At 41.8% G+C, this 19,431-nt stretch overlaps 1 protein-coding gene across 1 annotated transcript; it reads right to left on the bottom strand.

Annotated features, from left to right (window-relative positions):
• Window positions 1-222: 222 nt before the first annotated feature.
• Window positions 223-1,019, bottom strand: LOC138843697 (nascent polypeptide-associated complex subunit alpha). Its single transcript, XM_070048408.1, has one exon. The coding sequence runs from the start codon at window positions 756-758 to the stop codon at window positions 348-350; it is 411 nt and encodes a 136-aa protein (XP_069904509.1). The 5' UTR covers window positions 759-1,019; the 3' UTR covers window positions 223-347.
• Between the last annotated feature and the right edge of the window lie 18,412 nt (window positions 1,020-19,431).

The following is a 19,431-nucleotide window of genomic DNA, read 5'->3' as shown; positions in this document are numbered from 1 at the left end:
CGAATTAGAAACTCTGGGATGAGGCCTCGTAATGTTTTCATATGCCTAGTGTGATTCTGCTGCTTCTCAGATTTCAGGACTACGTCACATCTCACTTAGCCCACCTGCCTGGATGTCATTGCCCCCCATTTAACAGATAGGAAAACCGCGTATAAAGAAATCAAGAAGATTGTCCTGGCTGCATGGCTGTTGCATGGCAACTAACCAGGTTTGCAATCTATATTTCTTTTTTTTTTTTTTTTCCAACAAGAAGCCATAACTTTATTAATGATAGAAACAGTACAAATTTCAAACCAAGCTGCAGTTACTCTTTGAAACACCAAAAAAGATCCTTGTTTTTCAGATGGTTACATTGTTAATTCCATAATAGCATTTACAATATCATTACTGTTGTTCTTCAGGGCTCGGACTGCCTTTGCTCTTGACACATTTGCTTGTGACATGACCAACTCGATATCCTTAACTTCCACACCCGTTTCATCGACCTCTTCCTCTTCACTCTCCTCCTGTACGGTTGGAGTCTGTGTGTTTTCCTGAATGTTTGAGACAGCTTCACCTTGAACTTTGAATTTCTCAGCTGCTGCCAGCTGTGCTTGCTGAGATAAGTCCTCAATCTTGGCTTCCCCAAAAACTATGTAGGTATCTGAGGCTGGGCTCTTGTAGACATCTGGTTTTGTGATGACAAAGAGGATATTCTTAGATTTCCGGATAGTGACTCTAGTAACCCCTGTAACCTGTCGAAGACCCAGTTTGGACATGGCCTTCCGTGCCTTCTTTTCACTCCGACTCTGTTTTGCTTTATCGATTTCTTCATCGATTTCAGCTGCGGCGGCCAGCTGAGCCTGCTGCGTGGTTGCCTGTGTGGAATCTTATTCCTCAAGCTCTGGCACTGATTCATCACTGTCAGATTCTGTTCCAGACCCTGTCTCGGCCTGGGGCTGGGGCAACTCCTGCTCTGTGGCAGGGACGGTTTCTGTGGCTTCGCCGGGCATTTTGTGCGGGGAACGCGGAACCAAGATCGCAATCTATATTTCTAATCCTAGACTTGATACCTTACTCGGATGTCAAATCAATGAGAAAAACAAGAAATAGGGCCTCTTGATTAGTGGTTAAGTTTTGTGGCATCACCAACCCAAAAATCCAATGAAGCTCTGGTCCCTTTTCCACAAAAATTCATTGACCCCTTAAGAGCCATGCTTGCATCCAATTTATAATCCCTGATCCCAGGCCCCAGATTGGATGAGGAGTCACGGTTCATAGTCAGCTAGTCCTTCTTATAGGAATAGGGGTTTGGACATGTAATGTTTCTTACAGAAGCACTGAAGAAAAACTTTGGTCTTAGAGGTTAGATGGTGCCCCGGTCTGTTCAGGTGCCGTAACATAACACCGCACAGTGAGCAGCTTTATTTTCCACAGCACCGGAGGCTGGAAGTCTGGGGTCAGAGGGTCAGCGTGGCTGGTTGTGCTGTGTCTCGGCCTGGTTGCAGGTAGCTGACTTCTCACTGCACCCTCACATGACTCAGCCAGGTCTCTGGTGCCTCTTCTTCTTCTGAGGTCCCTAATCCCATCTTGAGGACTTAACTCTCACAACTTCATCTATTATCTCCCACAGGCACCATCTCCAAGTGCATTAGGGAAGAGAGCTCTGACGTGTGAATTTTGAGAGGGCACAATTCGATTTATAGCAGTTGGATAAGAATATGCTTTTTCCCAGTTGCTTAATAAGAAAGTCAGGCAGGCAGGCAGGAAGGACAGACGAACATAATACATAATCATCTGTGGCCTGTGCCAAGTGCCTTCTAGTGAGAGACATGGCAAGCATGTACATAAGTTTGAAATCTGAAAGGGGCAAGGCTTGCAGGGGGAAAGAGTTACAGACTGGTCACATTTGGCAGTAACATCAAAGCACTGCTAAAGAAAAAGGCAAGGGCCCTGCTTACAGTGTCTGTCATTTGCATTCGAAAATGATATTAATGACAGCCATTTGCACCTACGATAACATTGGGAGCAAATTAGGCTGAAGAAATGGATGTATAATGCAATGTGTCTTTGTGTTCCTACTACAGAAGGTATTTGCAGAGCCTGAAGCTGTTTGATAAGCCCAGCTCACTTTTAACCTTACCAGGAACTTTTATAATTTACTCCCAGACAATGGAGATCAAGTGCTTGGGGAGGTAAGCTGTTCTCAACCTGCAAAAATAAAGCTGAGAATGTATTCCTTCATAAAAGAAAAACAGGCTTTCTAGAACTGTGTTGGTAAGTCTTTATTGTTTCTTTAATAATTCCACATTTAAGACAACAGGAAGGTATTTCAGAGTGTATACACAGCTCTGCTCATTTGACATTTATTTTATGCCTTGAAATAATAGGCAATTCCTGATGTTAATGAGTTGAGTTCTGAAAGTTTGTACTTAGGAAATTTTCCCATACAATTTTAAATGATTTTATAGTATATGTAGATATGAACCTATGTAAATGACTTTATTTTTCTAACTAGATGAAGGATTAATTTAAATGTTTTAATGTTTTGCTTTTGGTAGCACCCTGGCAGCTTAATGTTTATGTATGGCCGGATACCTAGGGAAGAAATGTAGTTGATGTTACAAATCTGCCTACATCTATACCTAGCAAAAGGGGCGACCCTTACTAACTCCTGTGACTCTTCAAGCAGAGCGGAAATTCTCTTGGAGGTAGTTTTCCTTCCCTTTCTCAGCTGATTTTGCAAGTGGATAGGAATCCGCCCCCTGCTGGTGATCATGTAACAGCAAGAAACATTCCAAGTCCTGTGTTTATGCAATGCAAAAGCTACTTACGCATTTCTTCCCTTTCCCACTGAAATTTTTCTTATCCCTCTTTATATCCTCAAAGATTCCAGACCATTAGCTTCATCTGGCAGATGCTCAGCAACTCTGTTGAATAATTATCAGAGACATCAGTTCTTTGCTAATAATTGGACAGAAATAAATAGCATTCTTGCGAGCTCCTAGGATAGTGTGTGTCTTTACAAACTAGTCCCTAAGTTGAAAATTCTGTACCCAGGTTTTCCAAACACTCTCACTTCTTTCTTTCTTTCTGGACAGTGAACCAGCAGGTTGTGTGTGTGTGTGTGTGTGTGTGTGTAGGTCTGCCTTTCAAATAAATAAATAAATAAGTAAATGTTTAAAAAATGAACAGTGTTAAGGGGTACCATGTCGGAGTGCCAGTTCTAGTCCCAGCTACTGTGCTTCCAGTCTAACTTCCTGCTAATGTCCATCCTAGAGACAGGAGATGATGGCTCAAGTGTTTGGGCCCTGCCACCCAAGTAGGAGATACGTGGAGTTCCAGACTTCTGGCTTTAGCCTGGCCCAGCCTTGACTGTCGCAGACATTTTGAGTAATGAACCAGTGGATATAAGATCTCTCTCTCTCTCTCTCTCTCTTTTTCATATGGATGAAAATAAATAAGCATTTTAAAAATAAAGCATTAAAAATGAGCAGTGTTAAAAACAATAATAATAATCTGTAACCTCAGTCTCTCAGTCCTCCAGCTTGCACCCACCATGGCCAGGGTGTCCTCCACTCCCACAAGTACCCATTTCCCTCCCTGCTTCCCTCCCTGCCCTTCCCTGGCTAAAAACACGAGCATCTTTCCAACCATACTTCTGTCCAGGCCTTAACTTCCACAGTGGCATCATCTGCTAAGTCCTGACCTTGGCTAAATGTAGAATTGGCCTTTTCTGCCCCTCTATCCAGGTACTGAATGCTGTTAGAGGAAACCATAGGTTGTGGTCACTTTATACTTCCGGTCCTCAGCATCACTGAAAACCTCAAAGAAGGGTTATCAGAAAAATGCGGGTTTTTTTTTTTTTTTTTGCCTATTAGTAAAGTCTAATTGGTTTATTGTTTATTTGATTACATGAAGCTACTTATCTTCTCTATTTAATAACTCCTAAAACATAAGCATGATTGATAAATAACATATACAAATTGAGTAACAAATATTTAGAAAGGATGCATGGTTTATTATTTTTTTTAATGAGAGGCAATTTACCAGCCTTCATTCATTTCCTAGACAGACATTTGTAATGCATTATGCCTGATCAAAATCATATTTTGTTTTATCTAAGTTTCTGGTAGCATTTATGTGATGTGCTGGAAACTCTGTTTATAAGGATTGCGCCCAAGATTAATGTTTTTAATGAATAGATGTGAGGATATTTTTTCTGCATCATCTCTCAACCAACTTAGTGTATAAAATAAAATTTTATTGCAACATAACAAAACTCCTTGGGAGTTAAGAATCTGATTTCAAAACCAAGAAAACAGCATTCTAAGTTTTTAAATTTTTAAAGTATAGTATGTGAATTCAAAGGGACAATGTTAAATATATTGCTAAATCTTTATTGTTTTATCTTAGAGTTTTTAAAAATTTTATTTATTTACTTTATTAGAAGAGCAGCAAGATAGAGACAGAAAACTGTCTTCCATCTTCTGGTTCATTCCCCAAATGTCCACAACAGCCAGGACAGGGCTAGACTAAAGGAAGGAGCAAAGAAATCCATCTGATTGAGTCTCCCACTTGGATGTCAGGAATTCAACTACTTGAGCCATCATCTTTTTTTTCTTTTTTTTTTTTCCTTTTTTTTTTTTTTTTTTTTTTTTTTGACAGGCAGAGTGGACAGTGAGAGAGAGAGAGAGAGAGAAAGGTCTTCCTTTGCCGTTGGTTCACCCTCCAATGGCCGACGCAGCTGGCACGATCACACTGATCCGAAGCCAGGAGCCAGGTGCTTCTCCTGGTCTCCCATGTAGGTGCAGGGCCCAAGGACTTGGGCCATCCTCCACTGCACTCCCGGGCCATAGCAGAGAGCTGGCCTGGAAGAGGAGCAACCGGGACAGAATCCAGTGCCCCGACCGGGACTAGAACCTGGTGTGCCGTCACTGCAAGGCGGAGGATTAGCCTAGTGAGCCGCGGCGCCGGCCAAGCCATCATCTTCTACCTTTCACGATGCACATTATCTCTTCTTGAGAGGCAGCAGGTGATGGCTCAAGTAGTTGGGTTCCTGCCATCACATGAGGGAGACATAGATTAAGTCTGGCATTGGCCTGGCTCTGCCCGGGCTGTTGCAGGCATTTGGGAAGTGAATTGGCAATGTTTGTATCTATGTATGTTTCTCTGCATCACTTCCTTTCAAATAAAATGAAAATAAATAATATATTTAAATTAAAAACATTTTTTAAAAAAGTTTAAAGGTAGCTGGAACTGAAAATAAAACCAGGACTTGAACCCAGGCACTCCTATATGGAATGCAGGTGTCCCAAACAGCAACTTAACCACTCCCAAATGCCAACCTTGGCATGTCTTTATTTCTTCATCAAATGTGAAGAAGTATATAACATACTGGTTAGAATCCAATGATCTCTAGTTTGTAAAAGATCCCATTTAGTGGGCTGTCTCTTCCACCACTTATACTGTTTTAAATTCTCAAGAATATTGCTTCACTTAGCTAGCTAGTAATCAAGTTGCTATTGAGACATGGTTGTTCTTTGCTGAGTGAAGACCAGGAAAAATCAAGACATACATTTACAATCCCCAGGGTATAAAGCACTAGATGGAAGCCACCAACCTCCTTTAGTCAAGGCATTCTGACTGAGGACGCATATGTTTGTGAAGAAATGGAACCAAGCAGAAGAAAGGGTTGTACATTAGTAGGTTTGGATTGTGACTGGTATCCTCAGGATCTCTATGGATTTATCTCAAAGCAAAATTCAGCTGCTTCTCAGATGCTTGAACTATGCAGGAAAAGCTTGAAGAAGCTTGGCCAAATAGATAATCCCAAGGGATAACCCTGTGTTCCTAGGCCTCAGCTACATGCTCAGCTCTGTATCTGCCCCTCCAGGTACACTCTTCTTCTCATCCATCACACACCAATGAAATCACTATCATGAATGGCTTCGTGGAGTACATCAGTCCTGTTCTAGGCATACTAAAGTAAAGCCTCACCATTTTTAAAAACAGAGATTTTTTAACTCCTCCCTGCCTGTTCTATTTCTCTCCATTGGATACACAGATGAAAATGTTTGTGTAGTGTCAGTCATATACACAAAATACCATGGTAGAGGTATAGGTAAGTGGATTTGGCAGTATTGGGTGTCTGGCCACCACGGTTGCTTTCAACACTGGCAAGATGAACGTTGTGGCCATCGATCACCCCTTTATCATTCCCAGTTAGCAAATGTGATCCACATCTATGATGATGATTCCACCATGGCAAGTTCTACAGAATATTTAAGTCTAGGAATGGGAAGCTTATCATCAATGAGAAGCCCATTTGTCTCTTCCAGGAGAAAGATCGCCAGTATTAAATAAGGCAGTGTTGGTGTGGGACCCTCTGGTGTCTTTGTCATCTTCAAAGAAGGTTGGGAGTAACTTAAAAGTCGCCACAAAAGCCCTCAAGGATTCCCCCTTTTTTGATGCTCCCATGTGTTCAAAGGTAACGAACCATGAGGAACAGGAATTTCCTTAAGAAATTGGGGGTTTGCAGAGTGGTTAAGACACCTGTATTCCACACTGGAGTAGGTGGGTTGGATTCCCAGCTCTGACTCTTGATTCCAACTTTCTGCTGATGCAAACGCTGGGAGGTGGCAGTGGTGGCTCAAGTAATTGGGCCCCTGTCACCCACATGGGAGACCAGCATTGCATTCCTGGCTCCTCATTTTTGTCTGTCTCAGCCCCAGCCATTGTAGGCATTTGATTAGAATTCTCTATCACCTGCCTCGACAATAAATCAGCAAATTAATTACATTTTTAAAATTTCTTTCAAGATTGCCAGCCAGGTCACCTCAACAAGCAACTGTGTGGTTGCCCAAGATCATCCAAGAAACTTTCATCTCAGGAGGAACTTACAGACCGCACCAAGGTCTGTGGATGGCCCAGCTGGCAGGCCACGGTGTGGCGGTCATGATGCTGCCCAGAGCACTGCCCTTACACAGAAGGGCACACACTCAACCCTAGTCCCATTTCTAAATTTGCTTCTGCATATGCCTCTAATCCCATTCCTTCTCACTTTTTCTGGGACTGTATTTTCTGAGTCCTTCTGGCACCATTATATTGACTCTTTCCCTCTCAAGTGTAGTATTCCAGTTTGCCTACAAATTTGCACAGATGCTCACACACGGAATCATTTTTCCTCATCTAACACCAATCAGTTCCAGTGGGCAACACACTCATTCATGTTGCATGCGTTTTGTTATTATGGCATTCTCTACAGTCCTTTTGACTTCCTTCTTCCCTATTTTTTTATTTATTTTAATATTTGTTTATTTGCAAGACAGGTGGAAAGACAGGGAGACTGGGATGGGGGGATGAGGGGAGAGACAGGGAGAGAGAACACAATATCTTCCAGGTGCTGGTTCATTTCCTAAATGACCAGAACAGCCAGGGCTAGGCCAGGCTGAATCCAGGAGCCTGGTACTCCATCCAAGTCTCCCACATGGGTGTCAGGAAACCAAGAACTTGGTCCATAATTGCTGCCTTCCATGGTGGGTTAGCAGGGAGCTGAATTAGAAGCAAAGTAGCTGAGCCTTGAACTGACATTCTGTTGTGGATTGCAAGCATTACAAGCAGCAGGTTAACCCTCAGCTCCACAACCTTGGCCCTCAGCTCCACAACCTTGGCCCACTTCCCCCTATTCTGTTCTGCCAGCTCTCATGGTTACTCAACCAAAAGAGAGAGAGGGAGTGGTAAGGTAATGCAGTAATGCAGTGGCATTGTTTTCAGTTTTTCAGCATAGGTGACCCATCCTAGTGCTTAAAGTGTTTTCCTCCTAGGATAACATACTTTCCCTCCTACCTTTCCTGGCACACCCCCTCAGAGTCCCACATGGATTCCTCCTCTTCTCCCACACTCTAGGTGTGTCCTTGGTCCTCTTCCGTCCATTGGATAGCTCTCTCACACAATTCTAAATCATTCCTGCATGGATGAGTTCCATTTGTGAATCTTGATCTCTCTACATACTCTCGTTCTGATTTCTATTTGCCTGAGCTTCCACCCTCAGGAATGGACAATGCTGGGGACAACATGTCTATCCCTAATCATCATAATCTCTTTTCAAAGACACTTTTGTGTCAATCTCTTACTATTTGTCAAGTAGAACCACATTGAAACCATGAACAAGAGATAAAGATCTCTCTGGTTTTTAAAGTTTACCAGAATTAGAATTAGATGGATTCTTTCGTGTGTGCGTGCATTTTTAAATTTTTTGGTTTTTTATTTTTATTACTATAAAGAGAACAGATTTCATAGATACAGAGTGGTTCTTAAAAGACAAGATAGACTTAGGAGAACTTGTATCAGAGGGATGATTTATTTAAGAAATAAGAGAAAAAGAGATCTTAGAAAATAGATGCTATATGAATGCAGAAATTGCTTCTATTCTAATTATGTTAATCTAATTCATTTACTCCTTGGAGAGATCATGCTACTAAACATTTCAAAAGATTTAGTCATCTTCCCCTATTATAGACTTACTTTAAATCTTTCTTTTTTCAGCGTTTTACCTTTTGAACTAGAGCCTTTTTGTTTAAAATAGTCCCAGTGGAAAAAATATTTCTGACTAGACCTTTAAAATATGAACAAAATAACAGCTATTCTGGATTGCTAGCTGCACTTTGAATAATAAACCTTCCTACAGTTAAAAATGGATAATTAAGGTCTGTTTTAGAGACTTGATTTCAGAGAAAGGAAGCTCAGTAATTAAAGAGAAAATGAAAAAATGGAAACGGAACTGGTCAGAAGTGAATACCAATTTCCCCTTTCCATTTAAAAGAGCCTCTCAGGCACTAAGCTTTATTTAAATTACCCAGGAGACCACTCTGACCATGTATTTGCTTTCCCAGTAATCTCATATTTTGAGTAAAGGAAATATAAGCTGTGCTATCTTGGTTATATAAGATAAATAAGAATGAAAACAGTTCAAAAATTTATGTTGCAGTGAGGATTGAGAAAAAAGGGGAAAGAGCCAGGATGCGTTGATGTGTTGAGCACTTGACCCCCTCCCCACAAAGCCTGGGAGAATCCCAGCCCAGCAAGGTGACGACATGATGCAGATTTGTTCTTGCTACACCTGCAAAATCCATCTGTCCCTCAAGTCCTCCACGCTAGCAAGGAACAACTGGCCACTAGGGTACTCTTGGGGCTCTCCATGGTTCTACCTGAGGACCTCGGATACAACTAACCTCAAAAATATATCCTTGCAGTCAAATATTTTCAACATCATGGTGGCTTTCAGCTCAGGTCCAACAAGAGAGACATTGAACAGCACAGGTCTGCAAATGAAATCATCAGTGCCTGAACCATCCTGTCCAACAAAATCTCACAATCTCATGGAAAACTACTAAGAGGACCACCAGAGGAAATGAATCTTACTTCCCTTTTCTAAACTAATGATGCTTACATTTCCAGCTATAATGTACAGCATTCACACCAAACTAAAGTGATCAATTAATTCACTTGTCACTGTCATAAAATTGCTAAGTTCTACTTGACATGACTGGAGAATACCTTAACAAAAAATGAAAACAACAAAACCCAAAACTATTCACACATTTTCAGTTTAAGGACTTCATTTTTCACGTAATCTCTAGTATCAAAACTGTTTAAATGAAGAAACTAAAGGGTAAAGAATATCTATCCCCATAGACAAAGCTTAAAATCTCTTGAAAACTTTAGAGATAATTAAGAAAGTCTATTTTTAGAGATGTATGTGGGAGAGTTATGGAGATTTTGCCATTATTGCTGTTGTGCACTCCAGGTGGGCTACAGATGGCCTCGGCTTTGATGTCCTTGAAAGTTTGCAATCTGTTTACCATCTCCCCCATCCGCAGTCTCTCAAATAAGTAAATAAATTAATTTTTAATTTTTTTATTTGACAGGTAGACAGAAAGACAAGAGGACACAGATTTTCATTTGTTGATCACTCCTCAAATGCCCACAACAACCAGCAGTGGGTAAAGCCAAAGCCAGGAGACTAGAACACCATATGGGTCTCACACATGAATGCCAGGAACCCAAGTACTTGAGCCATCCTCTGCTGCCTCCCAGGATGTGCATTAGCAAGAAACTGGATCAGAAGTGGAGGAGCCAGGACTCAATCCAAGCACTTTCATAGGGGATGCGGCCACTTAACTGCTGTGCCAAATGACCATTGCTAAGTTTTTAAATTAAAAAATTAAATGTGTTTATATTTATATTCGCAGATTCCACATAAAGTCCTCTGCATGATATTTCAGGGACCTCTCATCAAGTACAGTGATTGTTATCACACAGAGAAGAATGCCAGAAATTACAGAATCCTGGAACGATAGGTTCGTATTAGTCCCTTGGTGCCTTCCGTCCTGGAAAACATGAGAAGGATAATGACCTTGAGCAGAAATAAAGTCAGACCCAGAACTTAATGGGGGAGAGAACATGTTTTCTCTTAATATGCTGACGAAAGAATGGGAAATTTGAAACAACTATTTTAAAAGCTAATGCTTTTAAGACTAATTATCTGTAATGACAAGATGTCTGTGTGCTATGTAAATAAGAACCTGGAATAAGACACATCTGTCATAACGAAATGTGACACCAGAGAGATTAGACTAAAGCTTTTCCTACAGTGAATTTTTGTACAAAGTTGGTCTCTGAATAATAAAATATTCGATTGTTTGAGAGCTGGTACTGAGACTGGGTGGAGATAAGATCAGATGTTTGCAGAAATGTTTTCTCATGAGTTTGTGGATTCACCCTGATTTTTTTCCTTTCTGGTCAGCAGATGCTACAGATGGCTATGCCTGGGCCAGCCACTGTCATTATTTGTGTGCAAGTGCAGGATCATCTGGGAGCTGAAGACTAATACCTGAAATCAACAAGTTGGCTTAGTTGCATCAAGAAGTAATGTAGAAGAAATTTATTTTTCTTTCTCTTTCTTCATCTAGAAACTTTCATAAAACAGAAACTCTCAGGATTTGAGCCTTACTTTTGCCTCACTGTCTTCTCTCCTTTAATTTCACTTCTCCCTTTCTGCCAGCTCTTTCTCATGAGCCTATAAACATGCACAGAAATAATTCACAAGAAACAAAGTCCTCTTGAAATTCTGCCTCTCCTTTTGCACATTTCTCTCCTTCTCATCCTCTCCCTTCACACTCAGCTCATGGAAAGAGTGGAACATTCCCACGTCTGTCTGCAGTTTCAGCCTTCACTTTCCTTCTCCAGCCTGCTATCATCTGGCTTCTGCCCCAATTCAGCTGTGAATTTCCTCTTGCTAAATCCTCATCAGCAATGGAGTAGCTGTATCTCAGGCCCTGTTTGACCTCCCCATCATACCGACTTCATTAATATCTCCCACTATCCTTAATGTTCTTCACTCCTTTGGCCTCAGGACCCCGACTCTCCCTGCTATATCTCAGTTCACCCTCTTCCTCTGTGTCTTCTTGGTCTGTCCTGCCAGTAAGCATTGATGAGCCTCAAACACTCATTATGAGGCTGCTTCTCTTTGTCACCGCCTGGTCAATTTTGTGTTTTCTCTCAGCTTCCCCTAATGCCTGAGGATTTTTTTTAAAGATTTATTTTATTTATTTGACAGAGTTACAGAGAGAGGTAGAGACAGAGAGAAAGGTCTTCCATCCAATGGTTCACTCCCCAGATGGCCGCAACAACCAGAGCTGCACCGATCCAAAACCAGGAGCCAGGAGCCTCTTCTGGGTCTCCCACATGGGTGCCGGAGCCCAAGGACTTGGGCCATCTTCTACTGCCATCCCAAGCCATAGCAGAGAGCTGGATTGGAAGAGGAGCAGCCAGGACTAGAACTGGCACCCATATGGGATGCCAATGCTTCAGGCCAGGGCTTTAACCCGCTGCACCACAGCGCCAACCCCATTGCTGAGGATTTTAAAATCATCATCTGCTCCTAAAATTTTAGCCTTCATCTGTTTTAATAGCACTTCAAACTCAAAGTGACCAGAAGTAGGTTTTAGAAACAAAGCAGTTTTTCCTTCTTTATTCCTTCTGAGTTATTCCAGCTTTGTCCCCTCTCCCCACCCCACAATGTCTGACCTCAATATCTCAGGTACTGTGGATTTCCCTTACTTTAGCTTTCCCCTTCTCTCCGGTCTCAGTCATGTGCTCAGTGTCTCTTACCTGAAATATTGTCTCCTAACCAATCTCCCTGTCATTTCACTTCCTCTCTTCTAGTTCATCCATATATTTCCACTAGTGTGAATTGCTAAAGGTTGAAAGTGTCAATCTTGAAATCCTCTGTACTGGACATACCTTAGGCATCTCCTCAGATTCTTTCAGTTGCTTTTTCCTGGGCCCCCGCCATTTGCTCTTCTCAACTACTACCACTTCAAACATCTCAGGGCTTGCCTGTGGAGTGCTTCTGCTTGGAGTCAAAGACTAGAGCTTTAGGCTCCCTCCTTTACCTCATGACTCAAAGGCATACCACATCTTGATCTAAGCCATACAATAAGCACATTTCAAGATGAGATGAGACATGCCAGGTGATGCTGCGATCTGATCCTGAATGAAAGCCAGAATGAACAAAGGTGGATTGGAAGCATCTTAGCTTGCAGTGCAGATCTGAAGGAAGTGTTCAGGGCCTCTGGGGAGTTCTCAAGCTAACATCTCCTACCAGAGGAGTCCCCTGTCACCTAGGAAGAGACCTGCCTCAGTAGCTCTGCTTTGTTCAGGGCTTGGAAGCAGACAGTAAGGAAGCAGGGCCTGTGTAAAGGGGAGCATGTTCTCAGATAATTAAGTCATGTGGTTGGAAAGACATAGCAGCTTTCCACGGTATGATGGAAGTGTACATTAGAGGGGTGGTAAAGCACATCTACAATTATGAGTAAATTACAATGAATTGCCGGTTTAGATTACCATGCCAACTATTTCTACCACATCAGTGCCAACTCACAAATGAAGACAAGAGAAGCCTGGCTTGCAGATGCATCCGAGTGCTGTGTTGGTATATCTGGAAATAGACAGTTGCTATGTTACAGCCCCAATTGTGGATCACCCTGAAACGTGGCCTGATGCAGCAAACCTAAATAGTCTCCTTGACCAGCCCAGTGCTTGTATGATGGACCCATGGACAGAGTGGCTGAGTGGCAAGAAACAAGACCAGACATGGGCCTAATAACAAGGGCATCTTGCCATCATAGACAATCTCGCTATAGCCACTGGCAAGTGGCTAATGTACCAACAGCAGACATTGAAGCCATGTCCTCAACATAACAATGCCTTGGAGTATCAGATATGTACTTAGTGGTAAGTCAATTAGTCAGACCATCATTAATCCATACCAAAATTGAAATGTACTCTAGATGCAGGGCTGTCTTTCCTACTGCAGTGCCTTTAACAGCATCACTGCCAAAGTACTTTTTTTTAATATTCCAGCATGTGTGTGATCATGGGACTCAGTGATAATATCATGTATATTATCATGTAGAATCAGCCAGCCCAATAAAATGATGAACAGCCTGTTGAGGGATCAGCTAGGAGTCTGGCATCTTAAATGGTTGCTCTCTCTGAGAAGGGATACCTGGGCTAAGCCAACAGGCTGATACATAACACTACACTTGTAGTAGCAAGAATATAGGTGTCCAGAAACAAAGGAAGCAGAAGTCCCCCTTTCACCTTCCAACCCAGAAGCCCATTTACAGTGGATGTGCTTCTATTCTCTGCAGTCCATTCCCCCAAGTAGATGTCCTATTTCTCAAAGAGCACACTTCTGTTCATGTATTTAGTGTTCCACTGAACTTAATGTTGTGTCTGCCAACTGATCACTTTGAGCTTTTTTTCCCAATTGTCCAACAGGCAAAGCAATTACTGTTTGATTGGTGAGGGAGTTGGTGTTACTACCACACAGTGGGGACATAGAGAAACCCAGGGATTCACTGCTTCTTTCTCAGTACTTCCACGTTCACAATGATGGTTAAGGGGAAAATGCAGTAACCACAATCTGATATGTTCAGAGAAAATAAAGGATCACACAACTTGAAGTTACGTGTGTGTTCTGAGTCATCACAGCAGAAAAGTAATCTAGATCAGACAAAAGTTGCCTGATGGTAAGGGAAATAAAGAATGGGTGGGTGACAGAGGAGAGAGATGCATTAATTAGAGTGACAGAGCTAGTCCTAGAATGGGATTGTAGCTTATTCACTATGCACCTTAAGTGTTTTAGGAAATCACAACTATTCATCATCTTGAAGGGATTCTGATTGACTTGTACGTCCCTTCTTAGAGAAATAATGTAGGCAACTTGTTCTCACACCAATGGAAACCTTATATAGTAATATGGGATTCAGACACAAAGGAAGATCATAAAGAGATCTGAGTAACACCAGAGATCATCAGTATTGGGCCCATCTTATACTCTGCCTCAAATTCAGTCTTAGCCATCAATTGACATTGATCATCAGTTCTGCTTCAATCATTTCAAATTCCAGTGAATGTGTTGCTTGAGGCAAAACCACCTGCCATCCCTGGATCCTCCTCCTAATTCCAGAATCAAGTGAAATACCACATTACAAAGTACAAAATTTGGTTTTCCAGAATGTTCCAGAGGATGCAACCCAGGAGTACAAGGAGCTAACACATCACAAATAAACTTTGTTCAATAGGAGACAAGAGGAGAGAGGGCCTTAGCCAATTAATTTCTTCCCTATGTACCCTCTGATGGTCTGCTTTGAAGCATAGTTTTTATGTAGCATACATTTGGAAATGTTTCAGGAAGTTGAGAAAATGACTCAATGGTCAGGTTCATATTCATAAGAGCTTGTGTTACCTCCCTCCTTCCTTGACTCTTTGATTTTCTTTCCTCTCTGTCTACCCTAAGTTCACCCTACCCAGGGAAGCAGAGCATTTAATCCTTCCTTCAGATTCTGCATGGTGGAGACCCTGAGCTGACTCACTTCATTGCTCACTCTAGCTAAAGAAAACCTTAGCTCTGGCTCATGCTGGTATCTCAAATCTCATCACTGATGACCCCCTACATCTCACAGTAATTCAGAGTTATTTAGAGTTTTCTGAGTTGGCAATTTATTTAACAGTATTGTATGTCTGCATCTTCTCTTTCCTCCACCTTGGAGAAACTCCTTTCTTATCCACACCCTTGGGTCAACTTCAACCACACCATGAGTAAAGCTGTATGATAGTCAACTCAATATTTTAAAACTTCACTCAAATTAATTAGAACATTTCAAAACCCCTTCTGAGTCTCCTTGCTAAAAACTGAAGGATTAAAGACAAAAAATCAGGAGTTTCAAAATGTCAGAATAGTAACTGGATGGTCTGATTTATGAAGAGTGAAATTAATATTTTTAAAAATGGGAGAAAGTACACTCTCAGGGCAAATTTGTGGGAGAGAGAACCACAGTAAGAGACCCTGTGAAAGCGGTAGAAATGGTCCACACCCATGCAGAAAGAGCAAATACACAGCAAAAGATCCACCAGCTTGGATCCATGGAGGAAGATGCCTGCCCCAGCAATCGGGGCAGAGTGGACTCCACGGGCCCACAGTGCTGCTGATACAGCAGGAGGAAGAGCTCTTAGCATTCCATGCAGATCCCCCAAGACAGCAGGTGACTGGATACCTCTCTCTCCCTCCCTCACCCTGCTACAGCAGAAACCTGCAGCCAGTGGTGGGGAGGGATGGTGCCATTTTTGGACACAGGCAGTTAGCAGCTACCCCAGATCCCATGCACTGACCCAGCAATAACTGGGGTCGCCCCCACCCAGTTGGCAAGGGCAACCACAGCAATTCAGAAGAAACTAAAGAGGAAGGCCTCTACCAGGTCAGTTGCACTGCACCAGTTGCCTGACAACAGGAGGGGAGAGGGAGCCACCCCTATGGAGGGGAAGCACTGCCTGCAGGACTCTCCTAGCACTCAGAACAATTGAGAAGCGAGCCAGGCTGCAGCAGTGGGTACTTTGTGCACCTGTGAACCACAGATCTAACCAGAGAGAGAAACCGGCCTTCTCCACTGACATCAAATCTGGTTGAGAGAACCACACACAGACAGCAGCTATAGGAACACCTTAGTTTCCTTATAGACAGGACTGGCTAGCAGAGTGGAGTGGCTCCACTGGCACTCCATGACCCCGAGAGCCCTGGGAGCTGAGTCTGAGAAAACAGTGACTGCGTATGAGGAGGCAGAGTGTGGCCAGGTTCTGGGAACCACAGAGTGCTGGACTCGCCAGGCTCTGCAGTTACCTAGAGCAGTTCATAGCAGAGACAGTTGTGCTCCTAGGAAGGACTCCACAGGAGAGCTACCACACCCACCATCGTAACTGCCTTTCTTTTTTTTAACTTTTATTTAATGAATATAAATTTCCAAAGTACGCTTATGGATTACAATGGCTTCCCCCCCATACCGTCCCTCCCACCCACAACCCTCCCCTTTCCCACTCCCTCTCCCCTTCCATTCACATCAAGATTCATTTTCGATTCTCTTTATATACAGATCAGTTTAGCATACATTAAGTAAAGATTTCAACAGTTTGCTCCCACACAGAAACATAAAGTGAAAAATAATAGATGATTTTTTAAATGATGATGAAATCAGATCAGACCTATTGTCATGTTTAATCCCAGTGAGAGTCAAGTTGGGAATTGATAATTTCTTCTTTTTTTTTTTTAACAGAAGATCAGTTTAGTATACATTAAGTAAAGCTTTCAACAGTTTGAACCCCCATATAAACACAAAGTGAAATATACTGTTTGAGTACTCGTTATAGCATTAAGCCTCAATGTAGAGCACATTAAGGACAGAGATCCTACATGAGGAGTAAGTGCACAGTGACTCCTGTTGTTGACTTTACAGATTGACACTCCTGTTTATGGCATCAGTAATCTCCCTATGCACCAGTCATGAGTTTCCAAGGCTATGGAAGCCCCTTGAGTTCTCCGACTCTTATCTTGTTTAGACAAGGTCATAGTCAATGTGGAGGTTCTCTCCTCCCTTCAGAGAAAGGTACTTCCTTGTGGGGAGCAACTCGGACTAGACTGTTACTGGAATTAAGACTTATTCTATGCATATGCTCTCCCACAATATGGCGCTGGGAGAGGAGTAAACAGCTTCTACACAGCTGCCTCCAGTTCAACCAATAAACTGTAGGATCTGCTCCTGATTGGAGGAGAGCAGCATACTCGGCGTGTGGGTAGCAGAGTTGGGATTGGTGGAAGAGGACTATAAAGGAGGAGAGAGACAACATGCACCAGGAACACCTGAGGAACATCTGAGCAGCCCCCGAGAGAGCCGGCCGGCGGTGTGCCGCTCCCCTGCGGAAGTGGGGAAAGTGGCAGGGGGAACCGCCCTTCCACGGAGGTGGAAGGGACGGTAGCCAACCCGGGAAGAACCAGCAGCAAACCCGGGAAAAGCCGAGCAGACAAAAGAACAGCGCAGGGTCCTGTGTCGTTCCTCCGTGAAGAGGGGGAGCGACATAATGGTGCCATGACTCAGATAAGAAACCTAGGCAGGGTTTAGTGTCATTCCTCCGCGAAGAGGGGGAGCGACACCTCCTTCTTTGAAGACCTGTTCTTTCCACTGGGATCTCACTCACAGAGATCTTTCATTTAGGTTTGTGGTGTTTTTTTTTTTTTTTTTTTTTTTTTTTTTTTTTTTTGCCAGAGTGTCTTGGCTTTCCATGCCTGAAATACTCTCATGGGCTTTTCAGCCAGATCCGAATGCCTTTAGGGCTGATTCTGAGGCCAGAGTGCTGTTTAGGACATCCGCCATTCTATGAGTCTGCTGAGTATCTCGCTTCCCATGTTGGATCACTCTCCCCTTTATTTATTCTATCGGTTAGTATTAGCAGGTACTAGACTTGTTTATGTGCTCCCTTTGACTCTCAGTCCTTTCATTATGATCAATTCTGAACTGAAATTGATCACTTGGACTATTGAGATGGCATTGGTACATGCCACCTTGATGGGATTGAATTGGAGTCCCCTGGTATGTTTCTAACTCTACCATTTGGGGCAAGTCAGCCTGAGCATGTCCCAAATTGTACATCTCTTCCCTCTCTTATTCCCACTCTTATATTTAACAGGGATCACATTTCAGTAACTGCCTTTCAAATACATAAATCTTTAAAAATCTTTAATCTTTTTTTAAAAAAACTTTAAAAAATATGTATGAACCAGTAATACATTACACATACAAAATAAGAAATATGGTCAACAATAGTTTATTAAAAATGATTTATGAAAAAATTATGCTTCATGTGAGGGCTACTCTAAATACAACAAAAAATACTGTAGGGTAAAGTCACACACACAGTTGCACATGTGACCTTTGTGCTGCATCATTCATACTCAAGATGTTACAGCAAAAAGTTAAAGCCAGAAATTTGCCAAGTGCCAGAAATGTGAAAAGTGTAATTTTCCATGAAGACAAGGGTTTAAAACATAGTAGACTCTTTTGTAGTACTTTGTAATGGCATGAGGAATAATTCCTCTCTTGAATGACACAATAGACTTTTTTGCTACTTATGGGAGAACAGAACATTTGTTGAATATAAAGATTATACATTTTTATTATACAAAATACCATGTTTCAAATTTACTATCAATTGTCTGTGATGACATGTGTCTCTCAGATTATGCTGTTTGGAAGGTATTTTCAAAGAATCAAATATCTTTAATCACTTCCTTCAAGGTAAAACTGCCACTTTAGTAATAGATGAGAAAATAACTACTTCTTGAAAAAAATATACAATAGGTGGAATATTTCATAAAGTGGATGCTTGGAATATTTCACTATATGATCACATAGTTGAAAATACGTTATACTACTAGTAACAAGTCTCTTATGTGAGACTTTTATGTGCTCACTTTTCCGATTTTAAAATAAATATTTCAAATCTACTTTTAAAATGTCACGTGTGGAATTTCAGAGAGTAGACTCAATTATAAAATTACATAAAATGTAGGACTTCTGAAGATTTAGTACAAATAACTTATTATCATGGAAGATAGCATCTGATAGGATATTTTCATTAAAACTTTGCATAGCCCAATGAGTAGAATTAAAAAACCAACATCATTATCTGGTAGGCACAATCAGAAGTCCACATTGTCAGTCTGCATGTGTGTATCCTTGCAAGATCTCTGTCCCACTATGACTGTCATTAAAATAAAATCTGCAAAGAAAGATTTAGAGCCAGAACTTAAAAGCAAGATTTTTAAAACCAATATATGTGTTTACCATCACAGATTTGCAGTGACAGGAAATAAAGCGTATTTGTTTACTTAATATTTGTCCTATTTTAAAAATTTCACTCTGGCTTTAGTACACAATTTGTGCATACAATTTATGATAAATAAATATATATCATATGAGTATATGACTAGGGGCCGGTGCTGTGGCGTAGCAGGTAAACCGCCGCCTGTAGTGTTGGTATCCCATATGGGTATCC

Source organism: Oryctolagus cuniculus, chromosome 9 (genome assembly GCF_964237555.1).
Source record: "Oryctolagus cuniculus chromosome 9, mOryCun1.1, whole genome shotgun sequence".
Lineage (NCBI taxonomy): Eukaryota > Metazoa > Chordata > Mammalia > Lagomorpha > Leporidae > Oryctolagus > Oryctolagus cuniculus.
Note: the sequence above shows the minus strand (reverse complement) of the source record. Positions and strands in the feature narration are given on the sequence as shown.

Excerpts from the sequence above, each read along its gene's own strand:
- LOC138843697 (XM_070048408.1), bottom strand. The coding sequence starts at position 758 with ATGTCCAAACTGGGTCTTCGACAGGTTACAGGGGTTACTAGAGTCACT.